The 17,658-nt window shown below is 46.6% G+C and overlaps 1 protein-coding gene across 3 annotated transcripts in view; it reads left to right on the top strand.

The window, feature by feature from the left end:
* Nucleotides 1-15,856, top strand: part of LOC115307100 (adhesion G protein-coupled receptor B1-like) — a 66,417-nt gene extending 50,561 nt beyond the window's left edge. For all 3 annotated transcript variants that reach the window (XM_029959419.1, XM_029959420.1, XM_029959418.1), the window contains exons 13-15: nt 347-451; nt 3,101-3,154; nt 14,427-15,856. In XM_029959419.1, coding sequence (XP_029815279.1) covers nt 347-451; nt 3,101-3,154; nt 14,427-14,624 — 357 coding nt within the window. In that variant the 3' untranslated portion in view covers nt 14,625-15,856. The remainder of the gene's footprint in view (nt 1-346; nt 452-3,100; nt 3,155-14,426) is intronic.
* The last annotated feature ends 1,802 nt before the right edge of the window (nt 15,857-17,658 follow it).

The following is a 17,658-nucleotide window of genomic DNA, read 5'->3' as shown; positions in this document are numbered from 1 at the left end:
GGGTTTTCATGGGGTCAAGTATCAGTTAAAGAAGGTCAGCAAAGCTTCCTAGGTCTGTCTAGTAGAACATTGCCAGTCAAGCACAAACTGTGCAGCATAAAAAGTTGGTTCTTGCAGGTTTAGGGTAATGGTACAGTCAAAAATTAATAATTCTTACTCTCTTCCACCATCTCACCTTGAAAATAAAGGCAGTGTACTGTGGGTCCTCAGGAAATGTTGAAGATATTTAGTGCACAGCAGATTTCACCTGCAGGGAGACAGATCTTGGATTTTGTAATTCTGGGAGGAGGAAATGCTCCTTCTGAATTTGGTTTTGCTGACCTGTGGCCTTTTGTGTTTGCTCCAGAAAATCATGCACACGAGGAAACGTCACCAAGACATGTTCCAAGACCTGAACAGAAAACTCCAGCACGCAGAGAAGGACAAGGAGTCTCCAACAACGGACAGCAAGGTCAGTCAGACACTTCCAGAGCCATCCTCTCCAACAGGAGCATGGGAAGCAGCAGGAAAGTTTAGGAGCACTCGCTGAACACTTTCCCTTGGTTTTCTGTCCATGGGTGTTGTAACAAACACGTGCACCACAAAGGACAGGGAGGCTCACAGAGGTGCCACCAGCTCGTCTCCTGGTCAGCAGCCCAGAAGGAGGATGTCTGTCCTCGTGTCTGTCCATGGTGTTGTCTGCTTTGTGTTTGTGTCTGTTCTTTGCATTCCCTTTCAGGCCATCTCTTTGTGCCCTGTACATCCACTCATAGCTGGCAACTGGAGATTAGATGAAATCCAGGTGGAAAGGGGAGAGGGCAGGAGGAGGGGACGGCAGGAACCATCTACCCGATGTTATGGCACCAAGTCAGAGGCCAAGGTGGCAGGGATGGGTTGTTTAGGAAGGCCACAGCAATGAGATTGAAGCTGTGGGGTTGACAGCACATCTTGAGGACTGAACCCTGATTAAATGTGGGTTACTGGTGGCAGCTGATCACCACATCCATGTGATATGGGAATATAGAAATGGGCCAGTCCAGATGAGGACAGGAAGATGCTCCGAGGACCGGAGCACCTCTCCTGGGAGGAAAGGCTGAGAAAGTTAGGATTGTTCAGCCTGGAGAAGAGAAGGCTCTGAGTTGACCTTGTTGTGGCCTTTCAGTACCTAAAAGAGTTGGAGAGGGACTTTGGGCAAGGGCCTGGAGTGACAGGACTGTGATGGTCAACAAAGGGGAAGGGCTTTAACCTGAAAGAGTGAAGGTTGAGATGGGATATTAGGGAGAAACTTCTCCCTGTGAGGGTGGCACAGGTTGCCCAGAGAAGCTGTGGCTGCCTGAAAGTGTTCAAGGCCAGATTGGACAGGGCTTGGAGCAACCTGGGCTAGTGGAAGGTGTCCCTGCCCATGGCAGGGGGCTAGAATTGGATGAGCTTTATGGTCACCTCCAACACAAACCATTCTAGGATTTCATAATATACACAGTTTTCCTCAACAGGAGCAAACTTCCAAGGAAAAGGAGACTTTAAGGAAGGCAGTTTGAGAGAAGCAGCTTTTCAGAGGAGCAGAGATGTGGGACTAGAACCAGATATCAGGAACCTGTGTACTAAGTGATGTAGATGATACAAATAAAGGAGGGCAGGCTGGTGGCAGCTTCCACATGTCTCAGCCAGCTGGGCAAGGACTGAAAGGATGCAGGGAAGTCTGTTGGCTCCAGCTGAAGGGAAAAACAGGTGTCAGAGCCAGATTGGCAGTACAAATTAAATTTGGGGGTTGCTTGCACTCAGAAGAGGGGCAAGGTGAGCTAATTATGACATTCTTGGTCATTTATAATCAAAGTCCCTCATGACAAGAAAGACATTGAGGGGCTGGAGAGGGAAAGGGGCTGGAGCATAATTCTGATGAGGAGCAGCTGAGGGAGCTGGGGGGGCTCAACCTGGAGAAAAGAAGGCTCAGAGAGGAATTTTTTGCTCTCTACAACTCCCTGAAAGGGGTTTGTAGCCAGGTGGGGGTCGGTCTGTTATCCCAGGTAACAAGTGACAGGATGAGAGGAAGCATCTCCAGTTACACCAAGGAAGGTTTAGTTTGGATATTAGGAAAAATTTATTCACTGAAAGGGTTGTCAAGCATGGGAAGAGGCTGCTGAGGGAAGTGGTGGAATCACCATCCCTGGAAATGTTAAAAAAACATATGGATGTGTTGCTTAGGGACAGGATTTAGTGGTGGCCTTGGCACCACTAATGGTTGGACTTGATGATCTTAGACCAACCTTAAGGATTCCATGATTTTAAGTCAGATCCAGGATGCAGCATGACCAAGGTGGGGCTGATTTTGATGGGACTCCCTTAGAGGCAAGACCAGAGCTGAGAGGGTGATGGAATGAGAGGTTTAGTTTGGTTTTTGGGGGAAGCAGAGCCCTGCAGAGCCTTTGTTATCTCCCAGCATTGCTGTGCTGAGCTCCAGAGGTGTGATCCCAGCAAATCTCACTTTTATTGCCCATGGCAAGGTGTCATTATGGGCAGCAGGATGAGAGGGATAGTGGATCTAGCAGGCAGGTCCAGATCAAAGGAGCCTGTGGTGGCCCAGAATCCCAAAGTTTCACTGAGCATCATCTCTCTGCTTTATTTTTTCTGTTATTTAGGATCGATGCAGCTATAAACCCAAAAATGCTTAAACACCACATACAAGCTAATCCATGGGATGTTTGCAGCAGGGTTTTATAGATTGAGGTGTCTTTAGCATTTCAGAGATGTATCTGTGTAGAATTAAAGTTGCCACTGTCAGCATCAAAGGGCTCTGAGCTGCTGAGGGGAGCTCTAAAGGTGGCCTTTGCATATTGACTGAGTCTTATTCAAGTTGGGATTTTCCCTGGGATCTAACCCAGGAGGGGGAGCTTGTGAAGATCAGTATTGGCAAGTCAGGAACGGGTATTGGTTTAAAAACCTCCAAAGCAGCAGAAAGCAAAACAAATAGCTTTTTTTTTTCACCCCTTTTTCTACCATTTGCTGCTCAGGAGCCTGCTGGAACCTCCTGCCCCATCTTCAGCTTGCCCTGAGGAGGCAAACTGCAGATACCAGGGATTAAAGTAACAACAAAAGAATGTTTTTCTCTTTTATGTATGTTTAGGTTATAAAACGCTGGAGTGTTTCTTCTGGTGGCAGTGATAAAACAAACGTTAGCGTAAGTCTGGCTTTCACTTTGCATCAAAGAGCATTCCAGACCTATCCCAACCCCTTCCATAACGTGAATCCAAACTCATTCCTTCACCAGCAGGAAATTCCTTGCCTTGTGGGCATGAACAAGGCCGTAAGGATCCTGAGATACCCTTGAAATCTTCCTCACCATGGAGCAGGAGGGATATTTTATGGGTCTAGTCCGTCTGCCTGCGTTGCTGTTATCTTTGATTTCTCTTTCAAATAAGCAACCACAAAGTCAAGCTCCCAAGTCTCTCCCCAGCCCTGGCAGTTTCCCAGCCTCTCCTGGCAGCATGTCCTGTTGTCCTCAGTCCTTTCCAAGTTATGATGCTTTTCCTGATCTTCTCACTCTTCCTCTCTCCTCCTTCAAGGTCAGGAAGGTGCTGCTGAGACTTGAACTAAATAAACTGTTGTCTCCATAACACAGACATCCTTTGGGAATTCCTAGGAATGATGCTGACCATTTTTAGGGTTTTGGTTTGGATATAAATACCAGTCCTCTGTACTCCACTGCACTGGCCAAACCTGATTATCCTGTCACAATAAATACGTAGTTCATATCAAATGAACTACAAAATTATCAGATTTTAAGGAAACACCAGCAGATTAATAGGGTGAATAAACAGCTTTTCTGTCTCTTTAGGAAAAGGGGTTGAAAATTCAACCATCACATGTGTTTACCACTGAGAATTTCTCCAGATTCATTAGTAAAACATCAGTTTTAAAGGGTCTTCAGCAAAGAGAAGGCTTGTCCCAGCACATGTATTCCTGCTCTCCAAGTATCCTGACACATGGAAACTTTGGATAAGTGTTACCTCTGTGTACACTTGAAAGATGAAGAGGAATGTCCTTTGCTCACTGTCCCAGGGTTGTTCCTGCAGAGCTGGAAACATAATCAGGGACTCAGAGAATCATTAAGGTTGAAAAAGACCCCTCAGATCAACCATTAACCCCCACTGAACCACATCCTCAAGTGCCACATCTTTTTAACCCCTCTAGGGATGGGGACTCCACCACTGCCCTGGGCAGCTGGGCCAGGGCTGGACAACCCTTTCAGTGAAGAAATTTTCCCAACTATCCAATTTAAACCTCAACCTGGCACAGTCTAAAGACATTTTCTCTTGTTCTGTCACTCGTTACTTGGCAAAAGAGACTGACCCCCACCTGGCTGGAACCTCTTCTCAGGGAGTTGTAGAGAGTGAGAAGGTGGAGACAGGTTTGGAGATGGATTCTGCTTTCCCATCACCCCATGGCCAAGGGGTCCTAATCCACATCCCATTGAAATTGAGTTGTCCTTTCTTAGGCAATAAACCATATTTTTTCAGTTTATTACGTGAAATCTATTCCACGTGACATCTAGTTTTTAAAATCTCTACCTCAACTATAAAATGCTCCAATTGGAAGCACCCTCAGCTATTCCTGATGAAAATCACGTGGACCAAAGCATACAGGATCCCACATCCACCTGCCCATTCCCCTGCAGCAGAGTGCAGGGGTCTCACTCATAACGGCTTTAAGCTGAAAAAATGTGATTTAGTTTGGATGTAAGGAAGAAATCCTTCCCTGGGAGGGTGGGGAGGCCCTGGCACAGGTTGCCCAGAGAAGCTGTGGCTGTCCCATCCCTGGAAGCGTCCAAGGCCAAGTTGGATGGAGTTTGGAGCAACCTGGGCTAGTGGAAGGGGTCCCTGCCCGTGGCAAGGGGCTGGAACTAAATGGTCTTTAAAGTCCATTCCAACCCAAACCATTCTGTGATTTGTGGCTTTATGGACTAATCAGGGATGCGGACACTGTTACCCAAAGCTCATTTTTCAGTGCTGGAGTTAAGATATGAGCAGCAAGATCTGATGGCTGCAAGTTGAAAAATCAATTTTTTAATGCATCTAATAGATCTCTGTATGGCCTTCCCATGACCCTTCCAACTCAGGATATTCTAGGATTCTGTGGTAAATTTTGTCTCCCTTGCAGTCTTGAACTTCACATAAAGCAAGGAAGGTGGAGATGATTTTTTCCTTACTCAAAAGGAAGTTACAGCGTTGTAGGCAGGACTTCTTTGCTCCTGTTATGCTGGAATTTGGGACAGATTATCCCTGTCCGCCTGAAGAGATGTGAAATCTAAAAATAGCATCTCAGGAGCAGGTTTGCTTTGCTCACCCTCCTCCCAGAGGGCTCACAGCCAGCCTGTCTGTGGATGTTTCACACTGTTGCCCTTCCATTTTATCCCAGACCAAACTGGGAGCTGGTGCAGACCCTGAGCAGAAAACTGAATGAGCTTTGTGTGTTAAATATTTATCCTCTTGGGCAGCTTATTTGCAACCAGGAGGTTTGAAAGGAACCAAAAGGGTTGGAGACAACCACAGCAGGATTTGCATCAAAATACCCCCCCCATCCACCCCAGACATCCAGAGGAAAATTTAAAGCTCTCCTGATGCCTGGGATCCACCAGACCCTCCTTTTGAAGGTTGCAATGAGCAGTGAGCAGCTTCCACCTGGACCATAAATATCTCTTTGTAGTTTTAAGGCATATTCTGCTGCCCAAATGGATGGATATTGGAATGTGGGGTTGGTACTGACTCACACAGCAGATTTCTTCCTTCCTAATCACTCCCATCACTTTGAGTCGTTCTTTACCTCCCATATTGCTACCAGAAAAAAAAAATCCCGTTGTTGGAAACCTCTCTTCAAGTTTGTTTCTGTGTTTAAAAGCCTGACCTTTGCCTGGCAGACTGCAGGCTCCAACATGCAGTTTCTTTCCCTGTTTCCTCCTAAATATACACAGTTTCCAGGGTTTAAATTCTTGTAGCTGGGAGCTCTTCACATTAAAGCAGAGTAGTGACTGTTTTCAAGCTGCTTTGTGCTGCACAGGAAATATTTGGCTGTGCAGAGCTGTGTTCTCAGACTAAAGCATCTCCAACCTTGCTACTCCCTGGGATTTAATTGCTAAAGAAATTCCAGTGCTTGGGCTGGACATCCAAAGGGGTTCACATGCTCTGCAACAGCTTGGTGTGAAAGTGGAGCCTTTGCAGGCTTTAAAAAAAGCCAAGGTTTTGCTTCTGCTACAGTTTGAAAGGAATGGAAGTGACACTCCTGCCTTCCCCCTCTGCTGGAGTCCTTTGATCCAGCTCTATTAGGGAAGTTTGAATCACATACATATTCCTCTTTTCCTACCATCATCTGGCTTTACATTCATTTTAAACCTCTTTGCTGGTACTGAGGTCAGAGCAGAGCTCCCAAATTCCTCTGATTTACTCCTTCTTGCTTATTAGCAACTTGCTGTGTCCTGCTCCCTGCAGCTGGAATGGCTTTTGCTTTGGCTGGAGCCTTGTCCTGGAGCTCACAGACAGGATCAGGGCTCAGTTTGTAATTCATGGAATCACGGAATGGTTTGGGTTGGATTGGATTTTAAAGAACATTTTGTTCCAAGCGCCTGCCACAGGCAGGGACACCTTCCACTATCCCAGGTTGCTCCAAGCCCTATCCAGCCTGGCCTTGGACACTTCCAAGGGATGGATTAACAACTTCTATGGGCAGAAAACAACTCTCAAATCCAGCCCCATCTCTCTGTTGGTCCTGAAAAAAAAAAAGCAATTGCTTCAAAATCCAACCTAAAGAGATACAAAGGGGGTTTTTGCCTTCCTGTGAGTTTTTCCTATTTCCTTATAGGCAGTGTTTCTGTCTTGATTCCTCACTTTCTCTTCTCACATAGAGATTTTTCTCAGCTTTCCTCTTTGGACATCTGGAGATGTTCCCATTCCACCAGCACTTGCTTTGACATCTGACAGAGGGGTGAGAAAAAAGGGATCATGGAGTGACAGGACAAGGGGGAATGGCTTTAAACTGACAGAGGGCAGGGTTACATGAGATATTAGGAACAAATTCTTTCTGTGAGGGTGGGGAGGCCCTGGCACAGGTTGCCCAGGGAAGCTGTGGCTGCCCCATCCCTGGAAGTGTCCAAGGCCGGGTTGGATGGGCCTTGGAGAAACCTGGGCTAGTGGAAGGTGTCCCTGCCCATGGCAGGGGGTTGGAATGAGGTCTTTAAGGTCCCTTCCAACCCAAACCATTCTGTGATTCTGTGAATACTGATCACTATTGCAGCTCATCCCCACTCAGGGCTCTCTGTCTCCCTGGTGTTCTCTGCTCCATGACAGGATTAATCCTTTGCTTTCTGACCTGTCCTTTCCCTGGCTGACTGGGAAGCCCTGCTCCCAGGTGGGAAAACTTGGCTCCTATCCATGGGAACCTCTTTGCCTGGGCTCAGGCTGGGGGTGGAGGAACTCAAGTGGTGGTGGTTGTGTCACTCAGGGTCATTCTCACTGAGGAATCGGAAAATTGGGAAGCTTTGCTCCTGCTGCTGCTGCCTGGGTGTCCCTCTGCAAGGGAAGCTCCACTTCTGTGCACAGTGTCTCTGTGCCACATCTTTAATCCTCTTTGCACTTCTTAAAGGCTTTAGTAGCTAGCAAATTTTAAAGCCAATTAGGGCAGTTTTTATAGGGAGGAGCTCTGCATAAAGTCCAGTAATTACTGCAATAAATTCTGTTATGAAAATGACGTCAAACCTTAATTCCTTCAGCCATAAACCATCTGTCAGCTCCTGGGTAGCCAAATATACTATCAGTCAGAAGTTCACCTCCTTCTGTACATCACCTGACACCTCCTGTCCCAAGAATTAGGCATCAGCTCCTCTGTATTGCTCAAAGAAACATCCTATTCCCTGTATTCCCTGCTTCAACACCAGGAAGGGGCCACCAGCAGATTGAACTCTTGGTTGTGTAAACTCTAACATCTAAATAATTCTTTATAGAGTCTAAATAAAAGACTCTATTTAAAAAAAAACCATGCTTTGGGTGCTCCTGGTCCCATTCTGAGTCCCTGGGTGCCCCCATCAGGCAGCCCTGAGTGTTTTCAGCATTTTAGGGAATTTATTCCTCCCTATCTTCCCAGTGGGCTCTTCAGCAGACCAGAAGCATTGTCCCAGAAATGGCTGGGATGTAAACCAGCAGGACTAACAGCAAGATAAGTCCAGAAAACAGCCTGTTCCTGGTGCTGGTGGGACCACAGGCTTTCTCTGCAACTCTCAGGATGTTTAGGAGTCGATGCAAAGAGCCCCTGAGGGTCTAAAGACCTCCTTGATCCAGTGCCTGTTCACCTTCACTAGATTTTGGCTCACAGGAGCCCCTTCAGGTTGGATGAGCTTCTGAGAACACAGAAGCAGAAAACATATTTTTATACCCCTGCACATGCTGAGTATTTCACGTTCCCTGACTGATTTCCAAGTTAAAACCACAAATTATTTCTCCTCTTTTTCTTTCTTTTTTTTTTAATGTAATGCAATTCTGACCAAAGTCAGCCCCTTCCTTTCGTTTTGCTTTTCTCCTCAATGAAAAATAAAAGAGAAAGCAAAATCTTTGTAGTTCAACAACATAGAATGAAAGAGCTGCAGCTACTTGTTTCCAAGAAGGAAAGGAAAATTTATCATTCTCCCAAGGAACAAGGTAGCTTTCCCATTTTCTAATCACTTTTCATCGACATTGATCCAAAGATGGATTAGACACTGTGGGCCACATTTATCTTCCAAATCCCCTGCTCTGGGCTCTGAATAACTTCATTCTGGTCCTAAAGTCATCAGTGTCATGGGGAGGGACTGTTTGGGTCATGAAATATCCTTCAAGTTGACACTGGGGGCAAGGAAAGCAGCGTGGGAGGAGCTGGTTCCAGGGGAGTTATCACTGTGGAAAGCACTGAGCTGCTCTGCAGGTTATTCAGGGTAAATATAAAAATCAGGTGTTAAAAATGGAAACAAGCAAACCCAAATAAAACCCTAAACCCCACCAAACCAACCCGGGGAGATCCAGCTGAGCAGGTCACACATTTCAGTGTTTTTGGCTGAAGGGTGAAATCAAAGCTGTGCCTCAGAGCAACCAGTTGGGCTCCTGGGCCCTATTTCTGCAATACACGGATGCTGCTCCCAAGGGAAAGAGTTGCACAGGGATACAAGTGCTCTGGATGAAACCAGGCTGGATCCCTGAAGGCACAATGATGGGCAGAAAAGTGTGGAGGTCGAGGGAGGTGATTCTGCCCCTCTGCTCCACTCTGGTGAGACACCACCTGGAATGTTGTGTCCAGCTCTGGGGTCCCCAGCACAGGAAGGACTTGGAGCTGTTTGAGCAAGTCCAGAGGAGGCACCAACATGATTAGAGGGATGGAGCACCTTTCCTATGAGGAAATGTTGGGAGAATTTGGATTGTTCAGCCCAGGGAAGAGGTGGCTTCAGGGAGACCTTAGAGCACCTTCCAGTGCATGAAGGGGCTCCAAAAGAAATGGAGAGGGAATTTCTACAAGTGCTTGGAGTGACAGGGCGAGGGGGAATGGCTTCAAACTGACAGAGAGCAGGGTTAGATTGGATTTCGGGAAGAAATTCTTCCCTGTGAGGATGTTGAGGCCCTGGCACAGGTTACCCAGAGAAGCTGTGGCTGCCCCATTCCTGGAATTGTCCAAGGCCAGGTTGGGCTGGGCTTGGAGCAAACTGTGTACTGTGTGGCATCCCTGCCCACGGCAGAGGGGTGGAATTAGATGGTCTTTAAGGTCCCTTCCCACCCAAACCATTCTGTGATTCTGGGATGATTCTCTGAAGACTCCGGGGTAGGGAACTACCTGCTCCACCACCAAGACCTTTCCAAAACCACCAGGTGACTCGTTGGGGAGTCTACCAGGACCAGCTTTAGAAGGAGAGGCCTGTGTGGATTATCCCAGTGCACTTTGCCTCTGTCTTTCTTAGGGATTTGGAGATTTTCGTTGGCACTGCATCTTAAATGCCTTTATCCCAAATCCTCTCCCTCCACCTTAAAGATTTACAGCCAAAATTAAATCACAGCTCAACGAAGGAGACTCTGAGTACCCTCAGGGGGCTGAAGACCTCCACTCTGCCCTGTGCAGCAGGTTTTACCCCACCTTGGAGTCTGGGTGCTCCCTCCTTTCCCACCCCTCCAACAAAGCCTTCTGCTCCGCCATCCTGGCACCGGGCAGGAACTGATAAACATTCCCCCCCTTCCCAGTGTCCAGGGGCTCCGGGGCTGTGTCAGGGCAGAGTGATGGCTCTGTCTCTGTCCCCGTGAGTTCCTGGCAGAGCAGCCCCTGCTGCTTTCAGCCCCTGGCTGGAGCCATTCCTGGCTGGCTCCGAGGCGTCAGGCCCTGCGCCAGCTCCGGCGCCTTTTCCAGCCGGATTACACAACCCTCTCTCTCCAGGTTTTTTCTTCTTTTCTGGGCATAGTTCAGTTTTTCCTCCTGTCTGCAAGGATTGCTAAGACCCCACAGTGGAGCTGGAGGAAAATGCCAGAGCTGAGGCGTGAGCCCAGGGGATGTTTCTCTGTGCTGTTCAAGTGGCCGAGGCCCCATAAAAACCTTTTCCATATGGAGGGAAAGAAAAGGGGAGCTGTTCCCAGGAGCCTGCTACCAATTCCCAGGGTGCCTGGTGCCAAGAGGAGATTTTCCTTTGTCTCCCAGCATCCTTGGCAGAGCTCAGCCAGGCTGATTATCCCGAGTGGGCACCAAGTCCTTCTGCACCCACCCCTGAGATGGCACCTCCTCTCACATCATTAGAGAAGTCTAATTCTCCTCTGAGAGGTGGGAAAGTAAAAGCAAGGCTCCCTTCTCCATTTCCTCATTTCCTAGAGCTCTTCTTCATCTTTTAGCTGTAAATAGACATCTTTGGGGTTGCTTAGCCTGCTGCAGTCACAGCCAGGTAACACATCACACTGATGAGGTGGGTGGAAACCACCACATGGGGTTGGACCCGTGGCCAGTCTCTGCCTCCTTTCCATGACAGAGTAAAGAAAAGCTTGGAAAAATGCAAAAACTGGGCAAGCACATGGTGGTGCATCTTCAAGTGATCCCCAAGACTCCAGTAGTTCATGCTCAGAGACCCCCTGATGCAGAATGGTGCCACTTCACTTTGTAGTACCAAGTGGATTTTGCTTTTTGGAATGTTTCCACCTGTTTTTTATAAGTTTGGAAGTTTTCAGCATGAGCAGAGAGCTGTGGAAATGTGGTCTGGAGTTTGGCTGGGCCCCGTGTGCAGGCTCAACTCCTGGGATTCACTCCTTGGTGTCCTGTCCTGCTCTGTAGTTCTCATGTTGGAAGAGATGATCCCTCCCATCAGTGGTCCCTTCCTCCTATCCAAAAACCGCTCGGAATTTCCTAGTCCTCTTTGACATCCATCCATGATCTCTTTTAAGGATGGAAGATCATAGTCTGGGGGACTTTCCTCCTCCATAACTTTGTTCCTGGCTGGAAACTTACCACCTTTATCACTTCCCTTGTATCCTTCTCCCAGGAAGCCCATGGAGTGCACATAAAATTCAGGATGCAGGTGCACTGCCAATAAAATATTTGCTGTTTCATTCTCTCTTCCTTTCTTAATTTTTCTCCTCTTAATAACTCCCAACATTTAATGTCTGGCTTTTATCACCACTGAATAATTATTGGAGCCCTTGGGTGTTGTTCCCCGGTGCTGGGTCTGATCAGAGGCCACTGATGGAGATGTGAACTTATAATTGGTTTTATTGGAGTTTTTATTCCCACAATTTCTGTTCCCTGCATGGATTTACAGCTGCTCTGGCTCACTAATCCGTGACAAGGAGGGCTCTGAGGTTTGCTGATCACGTCCAGTGCATGATCAGAGCTGGGTGCACCCTCCCCGCGTGAAGGAGAGGCTGAAGGTCGGGAATGTGGCAGATGGAGAGACTGTGAAAACAGGGATTGGCTGGGAATAGAAGAACCTGCTGCTGAAGGTGGCTGTAAATAATGCCAGCAAAGAAGGGCTTTCATTTGAGGGGGAAAAAAATGGAATTATTTATGGACTTCATGCCTAAGATCCCTTGTGCTGCTCTGTTAAATAACACAGCTGTGGACAGTGGGAACTTGAAAAACTTGTGGCATTTCTACATGGTGGGAGAAAACCAAATGTTTTTCATTGGAAACTCTGTCCTGAGCAAGGTTGTTTTTCTTCACCTTTTGGGAAACTTTACTTTCATTCCATTTCTTGTTCTATATGTGCTTTTCTCTCTTTGTGTCCCTTCTCGTTGCATCTTTTGAGACATTCAGTGGTCTGCAAAAAACACTGTAGGTAGAAATTTCCCTTCAGGAAGCCTCAAACTTGTCTCATTAAGACACACACAGAGATAAATAGGTTCAGCTTTTAGTAGCAGTGATTTTAAAATAAGTTAAAAAAAAAAAGATAATGGAATAAGTCAAGAATTTTATCACCTTTTGCATCTCATTAGTGTTAATCACCATTGTGTTAAATAATGGAATAAAGTAAGAATAACACCAACAGCATTAGCAAATTCTGTATTGGAGAGTTGAATGAAAACCTCAGATGAGGATTTCAAGAACTGGAGTGTTTTACATTCTTCTGAGCAATACTTTTACAAAACTTTAGTAAAAAAAAAAAAAAAACAACAAAAACAAACCAGCAGCTCTCAAAGGACTTTAAAAAATATTAGTTTTCTCTCTTTGAATTAAAGATAAAATCATATTTATTAAGATATTATTTATTTAATAAATTAATAATTGTTTATTATGACTTAAAATAAATACAATTTCAGTTTTCACTTCCCATTGAGATGGTTTGTACATTAACCACCCTCTAACCACCAGATGCTCTCACCCAGAGCCTTCTCCCTGGGAGTGGGGAGGAGGCAGGACCAACTTCAAGCCCATTATATTTTTATATTGAAAGCTAAAGTTTGGAAAAGCAGAAATCTGTGGCTTGGGTGATGCAGCAAAAGCTACCCCTGTAGGGATAATTCTACAGCACCTTTTCTGTCAGCACTGCAGTTTGGAGGTGGGAAAAACACCAGGCTTCCAAAAACGTCTTAGGAAAGGACAAAATGAGGCAGCTGGATTAGCGTGTGGCAGATGGGCTTTCAGGTTTCCTACAGGGCTCCAACAATCCCTGCAGCCTCCTGGAGCACAGTCAGGACCCCACAGCCCCTGTGTGGCTTCATCTCCCCTCAATCAATCCATTTTGGTGGCAGCATCGAGCTGTGGCACGTCCTGGGCTGCAAATCATCGTGTCTGTGTCCTCAACCTTCTCCCCACGCTTCTCCTCTCCTTGCTGAGTCCTCCCTGGAGCTGCTTTCCTCCCACCCTTCCCTCTTGCTGCCACTTTCCCTCTGTCAGGAAAAGGGCTCTGTGCCCCTGTCCGAGTCAGGGGAGCCTTTCCTTGCCCAGTGCTGGAGTGTTTTGTGGGGATGATCAGCTGTGAAAAGCATCACTCATGGTCTGAAGGGTGGAAACTTAGTGGAACAACTCATTTAAAGTCTTTCCACGGACACCCCTTCATATACACACATCTTACAGAACCTCCCCAGAGCCTTGTCCTGGTGCAGATCAGCAGAAACACTGGAATATATCCCCTGGATCGATATCCATGGTGGGATGCTGTGGGAGACTTGGCAGACAGAAGTCAATAAAGCCTGAGAGGCTTGGGGTGGAGTTGATGGAAGTGTTTTCAGTTCCAGAGCTCATCAAACAGCAGGGCCTCGCTGGTGAGACACTGAGCAGGTTCTGCTGCAGTTAAAGAGCCTAAAAATAGCTGTGCTGCACAAGGAATGTGCATCCATATCAGATGCAGTGTTATGTACAAAAAGACCTCATTGCAATCTGGATTTCATAGGATGGTTTGGCTTGGAAGGGACCTTAAAGCTCATCGTGTTCCCTGCCATGGGCAGGGACACCTTCCAGTAGCCCAGGTTGCTCCAAACCCCATCCAACCTGGCCTGGGACACTTCCAAGGATGGGGCAGCCACAGCTTCTCTGGGCAACCAGTGCCAGGACCTCCCTGCCCTCCCAGGGAAGGATTTCTTCCCAATATCCCACTTAAACCTGCTCTCTGTCATTTTTAAGCCATTCCCCCTTGTCCTGTCACTCCATGCCCTTGTAAAAGCAGGAAAACAATTTCAATTTTCAAAACCATGTTCAGTTTTTCAGTGGAACTGCAAGTGGCAAAAGCTTGAGCTGAAAGTCAAAATATCTAGGCATTAGTTGATAGAGATAGCAGTGGACAGAAAGCAACATTTTCTTCCTGAAAATGGCAAATTTGCACACCAAGTGTCAGTTTTATCCACTTTATTTTGGATCAAGAGCTACAGAGAAAAAAGTTGTCTTTGATGCAAGAGGAGGTAAAAGCATGGTATTTGTTGCATGGTACTAACCTATCTTTCTTTCTCTCTCTCCTTTCTTACACTTCCCTCCTCTTGCAGCAAGAAAAACAGCAGACACCAAACAAGAGACCCTGGGAAGGCATCAGGAAAGTCCAGTCCCCACCATCATGGGTTAAAAAGGACATGGAACCCGTGGCACAGTCTCCCCTAGAACTAAAAACTGTAGAGTGGGAGAAAACAGGGGCCACCATCCCCTTGGTGGGACAAGACATTATTGACCTTCAGACAGAGGTCTGAGCAGAAAGGGAAGAAAAAGGACTTTTTTTTTTCCGGAAAACAAACGAAACAAACAAAAAAAAGAAACAAACAAACAAACAAACAAACAAAAAAACCACGTTTTAAAGAAATGATTAAATTAAATCGGAACTGAGCAAGAGAAGTGTTTGGTTTCTTTTGAAACCTTTGGTAAGATGGAGTAACTTTTGTATTGTTTCTCAGCAGAGAGGGGGAAATATTACTTTATAGAGTATAGTAGCTGTAGGTTCAGGACAACACGAGCTTTCCCAGGTAGGACTGGAGAAGAAGAGCCTGGAGGAGAGCGAGGAGGAGGAAGAGGGTGGGGAGGGGCTGCAGGGGACGAGCCCTGCCGAGATGCTCTCGGGTTCTGCACACCAGGAGAGCCTTCCTGCTCTGCCACCGGGAGGTGTGGAAGGCCCAGCAGCCCAGCAGCCACCACGGAGGGCCAAGAAGATCGGGGTTGTTTGGGGACCACGAGAGCGGGAGCCTCGCGGGGACGTGGCCTGGCCGGGGGAGACCCGGCCCTGGGGGGCCCATCCTCATCCCCCACCTCTCCCTCAGCAGCTCATCCGAGAAGGAAGGAGGTGGGATGCTCCAAGAAAACGTTCCCACTCGTGTGCCACGCCGTGCCCTGGAATTGTGGCACATCCACGGCAGGTCCTCACGGAGCCTGGAGGGGGAATTGGTGGCATGAAGTGGCGAGGTGAGGTGGGGCTTCCTCCTCTCAGCCCTCCGCAGCAGAGCTCCTTGGAGTTGTGTCCCTCGGGAGTGGGACAGGCACAGGAGCACAGGACCAGCTCCAAATCCTCGCCCCACCTCCAGGGAGAGGGTGGAAGGTGTTGGAAAACAGACCAACCAGAGGAATGTAGGTCGTTTCATTGACTGTTAAATAGATAAACTCAGCACCAGGGCCTTGCAAAGGTCCTTTAGCCTCATCCTTTTTTTTTTTTTTTTGTTTGTTTACTTTTCTGTTATTTTTCCTTGCTTTGGGACTTCAGATTTATTCCAAGCTGCCCCTCCCTCCCTGGAAGGCAGAGAGAGAAAGAGGGAAAGACAGACCTGCCAATGTACCTGGAGATATTGGAATACAGAGACGTTGCCTTAGGACATTGAGACAAACTGACAACACGAATAACGTCCACTTGGAAACAAAAAAAAAAAAACAAACAAAATAATCTATTTTTTTCCTTCTTCTTTTCTTTTCTTCAATAAAAAGAGAACTTGAAACCCGAGACCTTTCTTTTCTTTGGCTCTTGTCATTTCAAATGCCTTTCTGTGCCAGGCATGGGGTGAGGATGCCACCTGCTGAAGGTGGAAGGCAAGTTGCTCCATGGAAAGTTTGGGATGGTGGGAACACACATAGTGTTTTCCTTTGTTTCATTCAGTTTGGGCTGCGGATATTTTTCCCCTGGTTGCCTTTTCTTCTCCCTCCCCACTGCCCAGAGCCAGCAGGTTTGTGGTCCTACACGAAGGAGCTGATCAGGAGAGCAGGACACCCCTCACCATAACATCCTGTCTTTTCATTCCTCCATGAAAACAAAGCAACAATTTTAATTTTTTTTTCTTTCCTTAAACACTTCTCAAGGCTATTTACAAAAAATAAGATACCTACATTTTCACCCCAAAAAGTGTTGTGTGGTATTTTTATCATTAAAAAATACCTCCCTGACATTTTGCACGCAGATTTCACTTTTTAAATTATTTTTATCATTCCCAGCACTTGTCTGTCTGATGTTTGGAACAACTCTCTCAGTTTTGGAGGTGGGTGGTGACAAACCTCTGGTTGTGAGTGGCCAGAATGTGCCAGAAAACAGTAAAACTTGAACAGGGTTCTGAGTTATTACTCTGTGTTTGGGTATCTTTTTAATTAAAAAAAGAACAAATGTTTTTAGGGGAAAACTACCACTGGATACAAGATTTCAAACCAGTCACTACCCCCAGCTGTGCTTCCCCCACAGGCAGATGTTGCTTTGAGTGCCAACATCTGCTTTGACTTTCCTTTGGGCCACCTGGGTGTTCTCTAAGGACAGTGGCATTTCCTGTGCCATCAACTGTAGAATGTGAAGGATGGAAAGGAAAACTTAAAATAAATCCAAATAGTTCAAAAAGAGGGGAAAGTGGTTACTTATAAAACTGTGATATAATTGTTCGATTTTAGATTATTCTCTGCAACAGGAAAGCACAAAGGCCTCCCTCAGATGCCGGGTTGTATGATATTGTAATTATTCTAATTACACACTATGAATTTTAGCATACAGATATCTTTCTACTGTGTTTTAATTATTTTCTCTCTTTTTTCCCCCCCCCTTTCCTCTGCCCAACCTACCTCTCCCTCTTCACTCCAGCCTTCCCCATCCACCCATTCACTCCTTTGCAGGACATTAAGGATGTGATGTAACTACAGAGATAAATGTTTGTTTAAAAACTGTTGATATTCGACTTTCTCTGCTCAGCTCCTCTGGTTAATTCTGTTTTCCCGTGCCCTGCCCCCCTGCCATTCCTTCCTCTCCTTCCTCTCCATGTTGGTCAAATTTTTATTTTTTTTTTTCTGTACAGTTTTCAGAGCACAAAATGAATGTGTCTTATTTCTAATAAAAGAGGTGGAAACTCCAGCCCTGTCTGCTTTTTAAAAAGCGCCCCACGTGTATTTTCATCGCTCCTGGGGGCTGGGAAACACCTCTCCTGACCCCACAAGCTGCACCTACTCTGACAGAGTCCTGGCCTGGGGCTAAAGTTACCCAATCTTCAGCTTTGTATCTTCTGGACACCCCTAAAACTACATCCCCCTAGGATGATTATTTCCAGGACATGAGGAATTCCCTTTTCTGTGCAGCACAGGCTGGTTTTCTGCAGGTTTCTCAAACCCACAACCTGATGCCTCCTTCCCAATATCATGTGATGATTTTACAGAGGTCTGGCAGCAGTTCTGGCACAGGGATGTTGGGTTATGATTTCCAGCAGGGTCAGGGTAATGCTGATGCTGCCCCGCAAAGCCAATCATAGATTTATAAAACAATTTGGGTAGGAAGGGATC

Source organism: Manacus vitellinus, unplaced genomic scaffold, assembly GCF_001715985.3.
Source record: "Manacus vitellinus isolate BGI_N305 unplaced genomic scaffold, ASM171598v3 scaffold_1_pilon, whole genome shotgun sequence".
NCBI classification, from domain to species: Eukaryota; Metazoa; Chordata; class Aves; order Passeriformes; family Pipridae; genus Manacus; species Manacus vitellinus.
The sequence above is the reverse complement of the archived record's forward strand: the minus strand, read 5'-3'. Positions and strand labels throughout refer to the sequence as shown.